General features: G+C 35.9%; 1 protein-coding gene across 1 annotated transcript in view; it reads left to right on the top strand.

Annotated features, from left to right (window-relative positions):
- Positions 1–16,777, top strand: part of LOC134539287 (titin-like) — a 299,819-nt gene that overhangs the window by 93,411 nt on the left and 189,631 nt on the right. Inside the window, exons 24-25 of the mRNA XM_063381173.1 lie at positions 7,297–7,501; positions 15,555–15,581. Coding sequence (XP_063237243.1) covers positions 7,297–7,501; positions 15,555–15,581 — 232 coding nt within the window. The remainder of the gene's footprint in view (positions 1–7,296; positions 7,502–15,554; positions 15,582–16,777) is intronic.

Below are 16,777 nucleotides of genomic sequence, written 5' to 3'. Positions count from 1 at the left end.
TGGGTTTTGGCGGGAAACATTTCGTAACTAGCTGCTTTTGTGCATCACGGACGCCGGATGTTGAAGTGAGAAAATGGCATCCGGCACAGTGAAGTTTAAGGTGTGCACACACAGTTTTGAAATGTAGCATGCACCTTAATATTTTTTCTCACCAAAATCGGGGTCGCTTTCACTAACACACTAACCAAAAGTGGCGATGCTACTAAATTAATAACTAGGTACTAACGGCATGCTCTGTGCACGGTAAAGCAATAATTAAAAAATAAGTTACATGCAGATTCCAAGCTTCTGCTGCTTCATTAGTCATTAACAATCATTCTATTTTTTTTTCTGCATCCTGAATCATGGAACATTCCATTTTTTCCGTTTAATATGTTTTGAATATGATACATATTTTGCAGATTTATTACAAGCATTTGTTCATGAAGCAGGTTTTTTTCTGTGAATATTTCATGGTTTATTAAGAAAAGCATGATGACTATTCTCATGATCATAACTGATGATAAGTGCACCATGTAAATCATTGAAAAATGTCTATGTTAAACTTAAAAAAAAAATACGTCAGTTTTTCGGAACGAAACAAGACTAAATTGCCTTGCCTCGCCACACAAGTTGTAAAGGATGCAAAGCAAATGTGTAGACATAAAAAATTTTCACACTGAACATATTTCCCCCATTCATAACTAACGTTTTGAACAGGTCTTTTTGTCCAGAAGTTATATCACAGTTTCCACTTATGGTGAATTACTTGATTGAGGCAATACCTTTTTAGTGTGCATTTTAAGTTTACATTTTGTTTGTCTTTAATTCATACTTATTTTCTGTGGTTTTATTTTAAATGTAATATAGAACAAATTTTTACAGAATCAAATTTTTTTTTTGTGTTAGTTTTAATTCATAAATTCTTTAGGACCTTAAAGCAGCATCCAAAACTAATATTAATTTAGCAAATTTACTGAATAGTGTAGCTCTGTGTGTTTTATTTCAAAGAACAGTAACTATACTCAGGATTGCTTTGGCATTTAATTCTGTGACATGGCCGCGGCCTAACTGTCCTTATGCTAAGCGGGGGTTCGCGTCGATACATGTACTGAGATTAATTTGTGGGTGCCTCCCGGGAGAGACTCTTTTCCAGGGCCGTGACGTCGCCCATGTGAGGCGTGATTTTAACCCCCCTAAAGCCAATCCTAGTACTCGCTACTGGTACGCTCTCAGCGTCGGGTACGCTCTCCACCTATGCAGTGGGTTCTTACGGCGTCCCACACGCCGTCACACTCAGGATGTTGAAATAAACAAATACAAATAAAATCGTATGCCCTGGTTTATTAGTTGCTACTTCGCCTACACCTTTGATTATATCACACAACGCCTGCAGCACAAATCGGTTCACGTGGTGCGACCTGACCACGTGGTCACACTCTACAATTCGGTAATTAGCATAAATATGACCATAGTGGTCACTCATACAATTATTTAAACAGTCCCCCCCGACCGAGAGAAGCCCCGAGGAATTACGAACGAAAGATTTAAGATGATTAAGATTTAACAGAACTACTTAGCAGTGCAGGCAAGCGGCGAGGTCCCCGGGGTGCTGATGCGTCTGCTCTCGGTCGGTGCTGGCGAAGGACTGGGCTGAGCTCAGGGCTCCGCTAGCCTAACATGGCGTCTTCGCGCCCGAACCAATTACCGTTATGCCTATTTACGATTACGTGCCACAGGAAGCTACAGGTAAAACATGAAACACTCTTAATAATTATATTACACCTAATGCATGATAAAAACTATTAACAATTTATTATTAAAGATAACCATTCCGGCTTCAGCGGACTTCGGTTCGCCTCGTGCATGTTCGGTACGTCTTTCCGTAGTTTACGCCTTAACCAAATATTAATTACTTAAAGTACATAAAACACTCCCGGCCGATCTGCCGTCACACGCCACTTGGGGAAAAATAAGCAGAAAAGAGAATTACAGTGTTTATCTCTAGTTAAAGGGGTGTGGTGCACTGCTGCTACAGCGCTATTCAAACACAACCACCCGACGACGTACTCAAGACGGAGCGGCTGCCAGTACGGGATAGTGGGACGGGGGGTGAGGGGAAAGGTGGCGGAGGCTTGCCAGGCTTCTGGGGCGCAGGCCCGGTTCACGTCAACTGTAATAGAGCTTTATGGGTTTATCGAGGTATCAATCATTTTCGCCACCCCCCAGAACTTAATGCCACAGCATTCTGATTTGCTTTTGCTGGACTTTTAAAAGCATTGCGTAGTCTTCTGGCATGGACTTTGTCGACATTTTGCTGCTTCGGTAAGGTCACTTATCTTTAATTTAACTATCTTGTGCTTTTTAAATTTTAAATACACTAGAGTGCAGTAAAATTACGCAGACATTTTAACTTAGGCCATGACGGAATTCACCTAAAGGATACACCTGTACATACTTGTCCCCCGAAGTGACATCACGAGGGCTGTCCAAACTGGAAGTGACGTATGCAAGGAAACGAATCTGTGTACTCATCGTGTACTTAAAGAAATGTTGTTATTTTGAAAAATGTTTTGTAGATTATTATCGACATAACATTTTTAGTAAAAGCTTGTAACAGCATTTTCACCTTATTTTTAACTAGTATTATTAATTGAATAAACATACAAATATTGAAACATGTTTATAAGGAAGTTTCAACAAATACATACCTAACTATATATACATACATATATAGCAACTCATACATGACTATCATAACTAACAAAGGCAGAATCATAATGCTGATTGCCATACATTTGTGTGACACAAAAAATGTTAAAATTTACTTGTTTCAGTTAAACATTATTTTGCCAATCATGTTTATTTGTTGAAATTTTTTTTTTTAAAAAACAACCTTATCGTTTGGCTAATACCTTTCGGATTTGCCAAGTACACCAGTATGAGCATTGTAAATCACTTTTTGTTGTTAAAATTTGCCAAGCAAATATTCATAGCTATAATCTTTGCTGGAATAATTATTATCACTCTCTATAAGTTAGTTTTCTATGTGTCCAGAGCTGGGTAATATATAGAACATTACCTAATTCTATTGAACCATTTTTGAAATAGTTTTTTCTTCTTCTTGTTCTTCATAAGAATCTGGAATCATTGAAAAACAAAATTAAATCAACATGGCGGGTGAAGATGAGCCATAGATGTTTGTGTGCTGACGACAGAAACTGAAAATTGTCAGGAGCACAGATCAGTAGGTACTTGTGCAATTGAAAGAGAAACAAACTTCAGTTAGCTCACACTTCAGGGAACGTACATTTCAGACAGTGGAACACTCTTAAGGGTGTATGTCCCATTCCAGGTCATGATTTTAGATTGATATTAATCACTGATCAACTTTTAGACATTTTCAATCTTTTAACTTTCACGAAATGAAAAATATATATAGTTGCATACTTTTTGCATAATTAGCTGCTAAAGTTACATTTTTAACCTTTTTGGGTTGTACAAATAAGGAGAATTTAATTTATTGCAGAACTGAAACTTTTTAGGATTAACTGCAATGCCACTGGCTACTTCAAGAAATGGTTTGCATTTCCATCCCAAAAACTCATTTCATGTTTCTTGGATGTCAAGATCATAAAAATTTTGAGAATTTTGAAATGTCAGGTAAAATTAATTAATATTTTCTGAAAGAAATGCAAACCATTTCTTGAAGTAGCCAGTGGCATTACAGTTAATCCTAAAAAGTTTCAGTTCTGCAATAAATTAAATTCTCCTTATTTGTACAACCCAAAAAGGTTAAAAATGTAACTTTAGCAGCTAATTATGCAAAAAGTATGCAACTATATATATTTTTAATTTCGTGAAAGTTAAACGATTGAAAATGTCTAAAAGTTGATCAGTGATTAATATAAATCTAAAATCATGACCTGGAACGGGACATACGCCCTTAAGAAGTGTTTTGTGTTTAGTAATTTTACACCTGATTCAACTCACCAGTGGTGTTTCTGTGCACATTTAGGAGTAAAGATCCTGTGGGTGTGTTAACGTTAAACTCCTGTGAAGGATTCCCTCATTCCACAACCAATGGGCTTTGGTGTTTTTTTTTTTTTTCACCATTCCTAAAAAAAGATGCACCATTTAACTTAAATAAGATGTGTCTATAATTTTTTATGTTCTGTGATTTGATTATTATTGTTTTAATTGAATAGGCTACTTTATAATGACAAGTTTCAACTATCAAAACTTGCGGATGGTTAAGTCACATCTCTTTTATTATATTTTTGTATCACTGAATTAAGTTTATAATCTCATATTTAGTAAAAAGTAAATAATATAATTGGATTTTTTGGTGCATAATATAATCAGCATTGTGTGCAAAGTTGAATCGTACTAAAAAAAGAAGCCAATAAAACTGGTTTTGAGGAATCTCGCATGAAGGCGACTGTGTATATGGTCTTCTTGTGTACATTGATGAATAACAATACACATAATGAAACCTTTTTAAGAAGAAGTAGAAATTTTTTGAGAGAATTTTATTGTAGACTATTTAAAGCACCTGGCAGTCCCCAGGCTTTATGCAGATTGCAGGGATGGGGGTAGTTTTTTTTTTAAGTCTCAGGTAGACAGTGATCGTTCTCTTGTTTTGATTCAGTTTAAAACGTGTAAAAACCATACTAAGCTCAAAAAAACTATAGATTTTATTTAGATAGAAGACAAACAATCAAACAAACATTCTTTTTTATAAATTTAGAAACTTTTATTGTGATACAAAAGTTTTTCGTTTGTCCATCCGGAGTGTCTGAAGATGTAGAAACGTAGAAAGTATTTTTTAAATTTATTTTTAATGTCAAGTGTGCAAAATTGATCGAGAAATATCAGAATTCTGTTTTAAGGAGTGGGAAAGTAGGTGGAGGATGGTTTTTAGAAATATCATGTAGACAGTGATCTTTCTCTTGTTTAGAAGGTCAACTGTGCAAATTTTCATAAAGCTCGGAGTAAAATGTAAAATTTGTCTGAAAAACAAACTGTCAGACACTTATATTTATATTACCAAATTTACCCGAAAAATTTATGAAAATAATGCAACAATTTTTACCAAAACTGGTGACACTTAAAATGGGGGTCAGATTTTAATTGCAAACTTGTATGTTGCCGCTGGAGCTGGAAGAATGTGAATTATAAGCGATGGAAACAGCTTAGTTTGAAAACTACAAGCTCTACGTCATAACTGCATCACTTAAGCCACTTTAGACCACTGTTAATTACTTACTGCCTTCCCGCTACACGATCTGCCTGTATACTGCGTCTCTTTTGCCTAGGGGTCAAGATTATATGGTGAATTGCGATGAAACCGAAAAACATGACAATACACCAAAATTCAAGTTAATACACTTCAAAGCACTGAAATGCAATTCAAATCATGAAACTAATCAGAAAATTGTATCAAAACTTGAATCTAATGACAACTATGGAAAATTTAAATATTAAATTCAATAAAAGTAATTTATTTAGCATGATGTTTGTACCACAATTGAATAAAAAAAATAATTGAAATTTACGCTTTTTTAATCTTGCTATTTACTCATTTTTACATTACGACCTTAGAGAAAATTTTTCAAACACAGAAATACTTAACAGTTTTATTTTATTCGTCCCGAAAATTTAGACATGCGTATTATAAATAATATTGAAAAAAGTGTATCGTCATGTTTTCGTATCAGTCAAAATGACACTGTTTTGGAGAAACTAGTATCGTGGAACATTTAAGTATCATATTTGTTAACTAATATGCTTTTTTTTTTAATAGAATTAACTTCTTTCATAAAAAATGAAAACCAAAAAACCTAAATCTCCTGTTCTAAAAATGAAAGTGGCCTGAAAATAAAACTATAAAATCTTGTCTCTACTGATGCCACCCTCAGCCCGCTCTTTCGTACAGCTGTGAGGAAGTTGGGGTTGTCGGCAGCACGACAGATAAGACAGGGGAACTGTTTGGAGTGCCAGGAAGTGGAGGGAGAGAGTTCAAATTGTTCCATCCACTTCCTTCTGCTTCTCTTCACCCTCTTCCCCTCTTTCATCCTCCTAGGCGACTGAACAATCACTTTTGAACTACAGCCATTAAGCTCTTTTTTTTTTTTTTTAATTGCCTGTTGTTTACAAAACAGTCCATGTAAATTATGCTACCAGAAAGACTCTATTAAATATTGTATAAATTTTCTAATTTCAAATATTCTTTATATGTGTTTCAGTAGGTATTTGCACTCCGTAAAGTATTTTCCATCAACTCGTCATTAAAAAGTTTGGGTTGGCATTATATCTAGTCACATTATTTTCGGGTGAATATGGTACAGTGAAATCTCATTAATAAGAATCTTATTAATGCAAAACTTTCATTAATACAAAGTATTTTCACAGTCTCTAGAAACTACATTGGAGTGACAGTGCCGAGTAAGTTGTTTAAAAAAAAAGTATGGTTAGTATTTAATTGAAAGTTTTTTTTCCAAAGGTAAACAACTACATGTAGAATAGATGGCTAATACACATACATATACCAGAAAAATGTCAAGAAACAATTTGAAGTTTAAAAAAAAAAAAAAATACTCATGCCATTGGCTTGGTCCAATGTTGGTCGGGAGGAAAAAAAGCTCAGAAATTTGATTTTTTTGCAGGTAATTTGTAAACCTTTGCTGTTTTTCTACTGTCTTAAAACCTTTTTCAAGTGTGATACAGTAGAAAAATATTTGTGAACCACAGGTGTAACCATCTTAACATAGTATTTTTCAATCCCAAAAAAAAAAAAAATCCATTTGGTGCGGCATGAAATTATGATTAAATTTTGTAATAGTTTTGTTGATACAAACCTCATAATTGCAAAGTGAAGAAATTCTGGTCTATTGAGGTGTGTGTCGAAACCTGGGGACCCGTTTTGTGAGGGTGTAACCATCTTAAAATGGTATTTTACAATCCCTAAAAAAAAGTAAATTTGGTGCTGCATAAAAGTGTGATTGAATTTTGTAATAGTTTTGTTGATACGAACCTCATAACTGGAAAGTGAAGAAATGCTGGTCCCTCGAGGTGTGTGTCGAAGCCTGGGGGTAGGAGTTGTGAGGGTGTAACCATCTTAAAATTGTATTTTTCAATCCCAAAAAAAAAAAAAAAAAGTAAATTTGGTGCTGCATAAAAGTGTGATTGAATTTTGTAATAGTTTAGTTGATACGAACCTCGCAACTGGGAGGTGAAGGAGGTCCTGGTCCCTCGAGGCGTGTGCGCGGGGGCAGCGTGGCGAGGGCGGCACGGAGCTGGGATGGCTGCTTGCAGGCCCAGCCCATCCCGGCGGAGCTGACGGCCAAGCTGCTGGGCAACCGCGTGGCGGTGTCGCCCATCGTGACGGTGGAGCCGCGCCGCCGCAAGTTCCACAAGCCCATCACCCTGACGCTGCCCGTGCCCCAGGCGGCCAACAAGGGCATGATCAACCAGTACTCGGGCGACGCGCCCACCCTGCGGCTGCTGTGCAGCATCACAGGTGCGTCCGCTCCCCCGGCCCCCGCTTGTTCCGTCCGCAGTCCGACGACTTGCGGTCCGTTCAAAGAATACACGACTCGTGGTCCATTCAAAGAATACACGACTCGTCCATTCAAAGAATACACAACTCGTAGTCTGTTCGAAGAATACACGACTCGTGGTCCGTTCAAAGAATACACGACTCGTGGTCAGTTCAAAGAATACACGACTCGCGGTCCGTTCAAAGAATACATGACTCGTAGTCCGTTCAAAGAATACACGACTCGTGGTCCGTTCAAAGAATACACGACTCGCGGTCCGTTCAAAGAATACATGACTCGTAGTCCGTTCAAAGAATACACGACTCGTGGTCCGTTCAAAGAATACACGACTCGCGGTCCGTTCAAAGAATACATGACTCGTAGTCCGTTCAAAGAATACACGACTCGTGGTCCGTTCAAAGAATACACGACTTGCGGTCCGTTCAAAGAATACACGACTCGTGGTCCGTTCAAAGAATACACGACTCGTCCGTTCAAAGAATACACAACTCGTAGTCTGTTCGAAGAATACACGACTCGTGGTCCGTTCAAAGAATACACGACTCGCAGTCCGTTCAAAGAATACACGACTCGCAGTCCGTTCAAAGAATACACGACTCGCAGTCCGTTCAAAGAATACATGACTCGTAGTCAGTTCAAAGAATACACAACTCGTAGTCCGTTCAAAGAATACAGACATCTCATCTTGATAAGTAGCTTGGCTTTTGGGTTGTAGCCGTGTCCTCGGCGAATGATTCACCTACGTTTCTGGTCGACATTGCAGTCGCCGTCATCAGGGAGCAGTTGCCTATACTGAGCAGGTAACTGTAGTATTGAGTAGGTAACTGCTCCCTGATGATGGCGACTGCAATGTCGACCAGAAACGTCGGTGAATCATTTTGCCAAGGACACGGCTACAACCCAGAGGCCAAGCCACTCCAGACAATAGCCGTTGAAAGCCTGCGAACATTATTACCTCATCTTGATAACCTGCCTTTATATAGTCATTTCATTCTTATTCTTTCAAACACTCAACGAAGTATATCAATATTTTATTTCTTCTCACCTCAAGAATCTTCTTGTTTTGATGGAACAGGAATCAAGACGTTAATGTATTTCTTTTAAATTCATTTGATGGCGTATAAGAATTTAGGGGTATTCCTGATACAACTGATGTACTGTCACAACAATCTTCTCATTTAGTTCGCCAGGTGGTCTCATTATGTATTAAATCCTGCACTTGAGCTTTTTTATACATGATTAAATTGCATCATTTTATACTGCACATTACCTAAGACCGATAAAAAAAAATTTGGTATTTGGAAAAAATATTTTTACAGTGGTATTAATGAAGTGTGCACCATGAATGAGTGAAAAAAAAATTGGGTCATGTCATTTAGTCTAAAAGGATCCTCCCATTTCAAATGGAAAGATTTTGTCCGTCAGACAAGAGTGCTACAGAAACTTGACATTTATGCAACTTGGCAGCGTAACTTTATTTATTATAAATCTTTAATCACAGTATCAGTGTAATTTTGTTTATATTTTTGATGTGCATTTGCACTGAACATGAACCGCAAGACATGTTTGGATTTATCTTCTAATGAATCACTAAGACTTCAGAATCACAGACTGTGATGAATACATGTTGTACAGCTGAGTGCATGCAAACATGCCACAATGATTAAATACTCACCTAACTAATTACGAGCTAGTGCTACAAGTGAGGATTTTGGACGCTTCCCTCATTAGAGGTTATAATTTCCTACGGTGTGCGGCGGAAGACACGATTTGTAATAAAAAAAGAAAGAGCGGAAAATTTCCATCTTGTGATGTGTCTGCACCCTTCGATTGTGGCTCTTTGGCACCTTTTTGTGTATTGACATTCTCGTGTCGCACTGTTTCCGACAGGCACCAGTCCTAAAGTGTTGTGCTTGTGTGTGCGTATGTGGGTTTGTGTAAGTCCTGCAAGTGTACAGTACAGTAGCTGAAACCTGTTTGGTTTGATGTTAATTTCTGTCCGTAACTGTTTCAAACTGTTAGGCTCGGTCCCACATGGGGTTGGGTATTTCATTTTATTCTCATTGCTATCATTTGAGAGCTTTTCCTACAAATTCGTCATAATAGTTCCTCAACAGATATTCACTCAAAATTATGTAATAGCAGTAAAAAGTCACGCAAGTGTCCACAATTACAATCACTAGCATGACCTTTAAAGTGCTGAAATAACGTTTGGTAAATATCTGGTGAGGAAATATGTCATCCAACAACGTATGCAAGAGTGCTATTGGATAAAATTTCCAGGAAAAATCCCTTAGTTAACAGTAATGAAAAGAAAATGAAATTACTAATTCAGCATGTGAGACCTAGTCTTAAATGTTATAGATGAGGACAGGTATTGCCAATGTACAAGAAATTACGATTATACTTTTTTTTAAGCCTCTTAAGCGCCAAGCCGTAGAAGCAAATGCTGTGAAGCGCTAGCAACGAACTTACCTGGAGAACTTTACAGTTATCGTGCATTTGCTTGTGTCCTTGAGTCGGTCATGGATGGTCAAACCTTCTTCACCTTAACCCTAAGATTCTGCAGTGTTAGAGCTGATCCTTTGTCTGCGTGGCAGTGCCACCTGCCAGATATCAAGTGTCTCAAGCTTCTGACACCAGACACCAGGGCAACACTAGCAGCTGAGCTGCGTTCAAAGCCTAGACACTTGCTGCGTATTTGAGTAGTCTCTGGCCAAAGACGTACTTTCATTTCCTTTGTGTTATCAACACCCCTGAATTAGTACTGGCTTGAAAGCCAAACTTATTTAATATTAACATTTAAAAAAATGACTATGTCCTCATTTGATGAGGTGAACTTGTTATCTTGAATCTTGTAAGGTACACTGCAGTTGAACATTTTGATCATTCCAGCCCTTGTATTCAAGCTGTGGATTGAATAAAGAGTGAATATTTTTATAATGTATACACATAAAGACCAATATTTCTTTGCCATAAAAGATAAAAACACTATAAAATCTCCCTTGTGCTCATTAATTTACCTTTCTATGTAACTTAATGTCTCAAAATATTAAAATGTTCTCTTTATAGGAGAACATTTTAATTAAAAAAAAAAAAACACTGAATGTTATATTTTGTTTTTATTAAGTAGGAGAATTATATAATAATCATTACTTTAGTTTTAATTTCAGCATGAGCAGGTTTATTTTGCAGTATTGAGTGAAGTTTAGAATTCGTAAATATTGGCTGACGTTTTATTGAAATTGTTCAGTCGGTGTTCATTGGTAACAAGCACATGTACGATTGATTATTATCAAACTGAACCGTGTACAGTGATTGGTCACGATGACAGAGCCACTGGGAAGATGCAGAATAGCGTCAGCCCGAGTGTGTATCCTGGCTACTGTACTGTACGGTTGTCATACGTATGCCTTCTACCTTCTACCTTCTGGCTTGTGTTGTCTTTGTCAGACGTGGTGTGCCAGTGATGCCAGTTGCCACGGCGTGGGCTGTGCTATCGCTCACGAAACTCGGACATTTTAAACCCCGTGATTAGTACGATACATGTTTAGCAGTTCTTATCTTATGGAAATAATTTTTGTTTTAGGAAAATCTTAAAATGTTTGTGTTAGTCAAACAAGAAAATTTCTGTTAAGGCCTTAAAGGTCAGTTGAATGTTTATAAAGAAATTAAATATATATGGTAGGGTAATTGGTTTTATCGCAGTTTTTTAAAAGATATATTTTATTTTACCATACTTTTTTCACCCATAATGATTCAAAATACGCCCAAATACGTAGCTGTCACGGAGTTTATCACCATTAAAAAAAATATATATAGCAAGACAATTTTGTAAGGCAGCATTTACATTGTAGGGTACTTTCATTGTATGTAGTCAGAAGTTTATACTGGACCTTTATAATTATTAAAATAATGGAATTGGCAACTCTTTGTGTGAATGACACAGTGGGAATGTAGAAGTTTTAGGTCCACTTTTCTTGAAGTGTACTGAAGCAAGATAAAGTATTGTGGGGAAAAAATAATTTTGATGAGTGTAGTATTTTCTGTCGAGGTATTCTGGCCATCACAGAGGAGTTGGATGCTGGCACTCCACTGTTCAGTATTGTGTGTTTTGGATTTTGTGGTTTTGTACAAATTAATGTTTTGTGCAATTTTTTTTTGTATCTGTTCTTTTTCTCTGTTGCTTTCAGTAACTTCATGAATCAAATTCTATCATTATATTTTTTTAAAATTAATTTGGGGTAAAATTATATGTGTTGTAGTGGTTTTTATATTTAGCCCTTAATTTTTTTAAAATATAAATTTGCCCTTGATTCCATGTGTGTTTTACCGTAGAAAGACAGAAAATTATCGGCAAAAGAGAGACTGATTGGATACTCAGGATAGTACATTCTTTAACATGTAAAAGTAAAGCAGCCTTAAAACACAGGATTTTCCTTGATGCGTTTGGAGTTTAGTTTTCCGGGTACATATTTGGGGGGTAGCATTACTTGAGACAGGTCAAGGCCGTAGGAACATGTGAGCCATTTAACTGTTAACTATAGCTGGCAAATCTTAGCCAGTCAGCATGGCAGACCAATAGCTCTCTCTGTAAAGTGTTTGTGTTATTTTCACAACTATCTATTGTTTGTCTTCAAAAATTTCAGCTTTGATTTTCGTTGTGGCCCACTGGTGTTGGCCTGGATGCTTTTGTTTTGTTAGTGTTGTTGATTTTTTTTTCAAGCTACTGAAAAAAAAATGAATTGTCTCTTTTATAATTGGTTAATATATTTGTGTGGGGCATATAGTAACACATATGTTCTTTAAGATATTAATATTATCAGTTTGTTGTTTCTGATATTTTCAACATACTTGTTTCAAAGTGTGGGTGTGAAATTAATTTCCATGTTGATCAGTTATGTTTTGCATTGCTAATTAATTTTGTTTTTGTAGCTTGTAGGTAATTTGAAAAAACGATTTAGTGATTTTTGCTCTTGGTTTGAGTATTGCATTACAATTAATTTTTTTCTTTGGAAATGAATCAGGGGTTAGCAACCTAGTTATATAGCTACTGTCTACTGTGCAGTGTTAGATTTAATTGAATGTCAGGTTTATTCCTTCGTTTATCAGTAGGTACATATACTTTTTAAGAAGACGGAACCATGCGTTTTGTATAGTGATGCAGTCAACACAATGTTAGAAATACAAAATTATGTAATGTTATGAGAACATAGATGACAAATTTGTTGATTTAACAGCAGACAGTTAAGTAAGTATTATCCTGATTTTAATTTAATGCGAAATTCTCTCCATTATTAAACTTTATACTACCAAAATGATTAATTTCCTCCTGAATGCTTGGAAATGAAAACGGCAAAAATTAAACAATTTTAAATTACAACATCCTTGGGCATACTTACGCACATGTTTATTTCAATCTGAGTCAGTTCTCTTAAAACAATAATTGGTGCAGTCTGCCGTTAACTCTTAGAAACACAACCAAAGGAAAATTCTGGGTTATACTCCATGCCGAAGACTTTCATTGTTCTCAGGTAGCCGCAGATATAAATTTTCGTGAAGTTTGCACTGTATAGTGTTAACACACTATTTGCTACAATTTTTGAAAAAGCACACGTTGGTATGTACAGATAAATATAACAATCTTTTTTTCATTGGAAAAACGCTATATGTAGGTTTCAGACTGCGATAACTTTACTTGCTCCTTGCTCATGAACGTTCAGGATTGTTTCTTGGACCCCTTTTTTTTTTTTTTGCCATTCATCTGTTGAGGAGGAGTTCCCTAAACTCACGCACGTCCACGTAGGTAGTTAACTCTGTCAGATCTCGCTGGCGTTACCCCCGCTCGGGGAGTTGGCGATCGCTGCGACCGCAAGATAGCGTTGTGCGGAGGAAACCAAGATGTTCCCGGTGGAGGAGGGATGTCGTAAGGTTGGTTTTGCGATGCCGCTCCTACACGGGGTGCTGTGCGGGACGGCACGGATGGCCCCTACGTCCTGGAGGAGGCGTGCTCGTCTGCTTGCCTCGTAACTGTTTAGTTCCCTCACTTTTTTTTGCCTGATCTCGTGTTGAGTACCGTGTAGTTGGCAAAATAAATTCTATTGGCTTACACTCAAAACACAGTTGTCATCCATAAATTTGTTAACATTTATTGGTTTTGTAAGCCAAGCAAAGGAATTTAGTTTGCACATGTAACATTATTTGACATAAAAATTTAGTCGAAAGTAGTTAGCGTAACATTTTGGACAAACAGTTCATATACGTTCATTTTTTATATATTGACGTTATGTCTTTAAATAGAAGCAAATTGGCTAGTGTTGGTATGTTAATTTGACATACATTTTTCCTCAGTGTATCTATATTTTTATTTGAGATTAATAGGTATCTTTAGAACCCCTGTTCGCAGGTAGACTTAACTTTTTTGCTGGTATAGTATTTTTGTAGTTAATTTTTAGATTAGTCCTGTTTGTTTTTTAACAGCTGTTTTCATTCTGAGTAGATGAAATGTATTCTGGAAGTGGTGTACATATAGACATCTGTGATGAGAAACTTTAGTGTGTGCGTAGACTCCCTTGTGGTTGCCATGACAGAATATTTTGAAATTAAAAAAAGGTTTTAAACTAAAGAGTAGTTAGTACAAATGTAAAACAATTCATTTGTGGAAAGTATTAATTGCTTTTAATTTCTTAGTACTTTACACTTCAGATTAATTTTAACTTAATAAACTTATCATTCATATTCATTCATAAATCAGAATATAGCGTCACATTTATTAGTTATCAACCATTTATTTAGTGGAATAAGCATTTATAAAAAAAAATTAAATTATATTGAAATTGATATGATTTGTAGGTGGTTAAAATAAATTTCTAAATGTTTAAATTAATTATCATCATCTCAAATGAAAAAAAATAATTTTACTGCACATTTTGGTTTATTTAATACAATATTAGGATGTTAAAAAAAATTATAAAAAATATTTGTTTATCACTTAGGATTTCAGACCAAAAGGATTATTACCTTTTACGGGGTGCTAGTCAGATTTTTTTTTATTGCGACTGGCAGGCATTTTGTTTGTTCACGTTCCTCGTAGTCGTAGTTTCCTGTAATTCTATGAGGTCTTTGGGGAAAAAGATATCTCGCGATAATTTTAATTTATTTCGGAGGGACCAGCACTCAAACAATGTGAATATCTTACCTGTTTACTCAAATTATTGGTTGTTACTGATTTTTTCAACAGCTGATAACTATTCCTTGTTTAAATAACCTCAAACAAAAAAAAAATTAGAAACTTTAATAAATTCTTATTTTCGGTTAGTTGAATAAGCCAACAAAAAAAAATGTAGCATCAAGTAATTCAATTTGAATTATACTGCCTGGCATTTTAAAAAACAAAATTAACTGAAGAAGAATCGTTAAGTCATTTTCGTTGCCCAGTGAAGTGCAATAAGCTGAAAAAGGAAATTGTTTAGGGATGGAAGTGAATCTATCATATTTCATGTAAAATTTATATTCGTGATCTAATTGTTAATAAACACAGTACAAAAGTACTTGGTGAACAAAAAAAAAGTTGAGATTTTGCAGGGGAAATATATTTTAAAGAAGCTAATTTTAATATTGGATGAACTTTAAGGAAAGTTAGTTCTAGGGACACCAAATAATTCTTGAAGTGAACTGTTTTTTAAGAGTTATTTAAATTAGTATAAATTATGTCTTCAAAAGCCGGATTTTTTTTTTTGAGCTATCGTCTGTATTCTATTTAACGTCACGGCAGAAAACTAACAGTTAGCACCACATTTCGGAAATGATTTTTATAAATTGAACGGGTACAATATTTTGTAATGCGTCTTTTATGTTTGTATACCTTGGAAAATTATCTTTGGCCTGAACAGAGATGAGTGGTCAGTTGGTAGAAGTTGTTTGAAACAGGTTGCTAGCCCTTGACTGTGTGGCTGGTACTTTGTGACTAACGTTCTTCCCTCCGTCACTTGCGCATTGCTGCACGTTTCGCAGGGGTGTTTCGGAAAAGATCTCTTAAAGGTAACTGGGCAACGCTCTCTACTATCTATCTCTCTTTCTCTATTTCTTTATCATTTTTTATATAAAGCGTTGGTTCTGTTTTTTTGTCTTGAACTTTTCAGTCCAAAACTAAATGCAGTATACACACACACGTTATTTTATATATATATACATATCTCACAAGTAAACCTTTGCGAATCTTCACCTCACTTGTAGGTTTGTGCATACTCTTTTGTTTATTATGATTATTATTTCTGGATGTAAATAACTATTGCCATGTATATTTAACCTGTCAGCTCTCAAAGTTGTTAAAACTGGTGGTCTTTTATTTGGGGCTTTTGAAAAATAGCAATCGTCTTCGAATTGCAGTTTGGAATCAGTCGTATTATGTCCAAAGAATTGAAGACTGCAAATGAAAAGGAAATGTCATGCGAGAAGAGTGAATGTAAGCAAACTCAGGCACATCTTTGAATTGCAGAGTCATTCTCTGATAAGAAAAGTGTTAGCAGCATAGCTGATTTTTAGATTTGTCTCAATATGTTTGTCAAGTGAAAGCTAAAGTAAAATTTGTCCTAGAATTTTTTTTGTAGTAATTATTTAATATTGAGTGTGAAATGTTGGGGATGTAAGATGTGTCTGAGTTTACGGGGTTTAAATTATACACGGCTTTCTGTAACTTAATGTGCCTCACGAGGGCCTAGCTCGACACACACTATACTTGGTTACAATTGGCTATAGTTTGTTTGTCGCTAATCCTTTTAGCCTCCCCCTGCAGCAGCAATATATCATCATCCCAAAAACATCGGCATAGGTGCTGCCTTCGTGTCTTTTGCCTGCCAGGTTGCAGAAATTTACATAGCGCACTGTATTTATCTGAATCTATGATGATGTTTCATTCCACTTTCACTTCTAATCAAATCAAGGGTCATTTAATTATCGCTGTTTGACAAATACGAGACAGATATGCTTGTAAGGTCCTGCTTCAAACCAACCAAAAATTATTCAGTTTCAAAGTGTGATTGTCGCTATAATTTTTTTTGGTGCCTTTAAAATTGATACTTATGTCTTCTTCTCATCTTGGAAATTGCCTCTCCTGTGAAAAGAATACATAGTTAGTATAGTTTAGCTTTAGATTTCATAGAAATACTTGATAAAAAAACTAATGAAGAACCACATGATAGGAATAGGTATTTATAATAACTGTTCTGGGGACACCA

This window comes from Bacillus rossius, chromosome 15, assembly GCF_032445375.1.
Source record: "Bacillus rossius redtenbacheri isolate Brsri chromosome 15, Brsri_v3, whole genome shotgun sequence".
Taxonomy (NCBI): domain Eukaryota; kingdom Metazoa; phylum Arthropoda; class Insecta; order Phasmatodea; family Bacillidae; genus Bacillus; species Bacillus rossius.
This window is presented reverse-complemented; position numbering and strand designations above follow the sequence as displayed.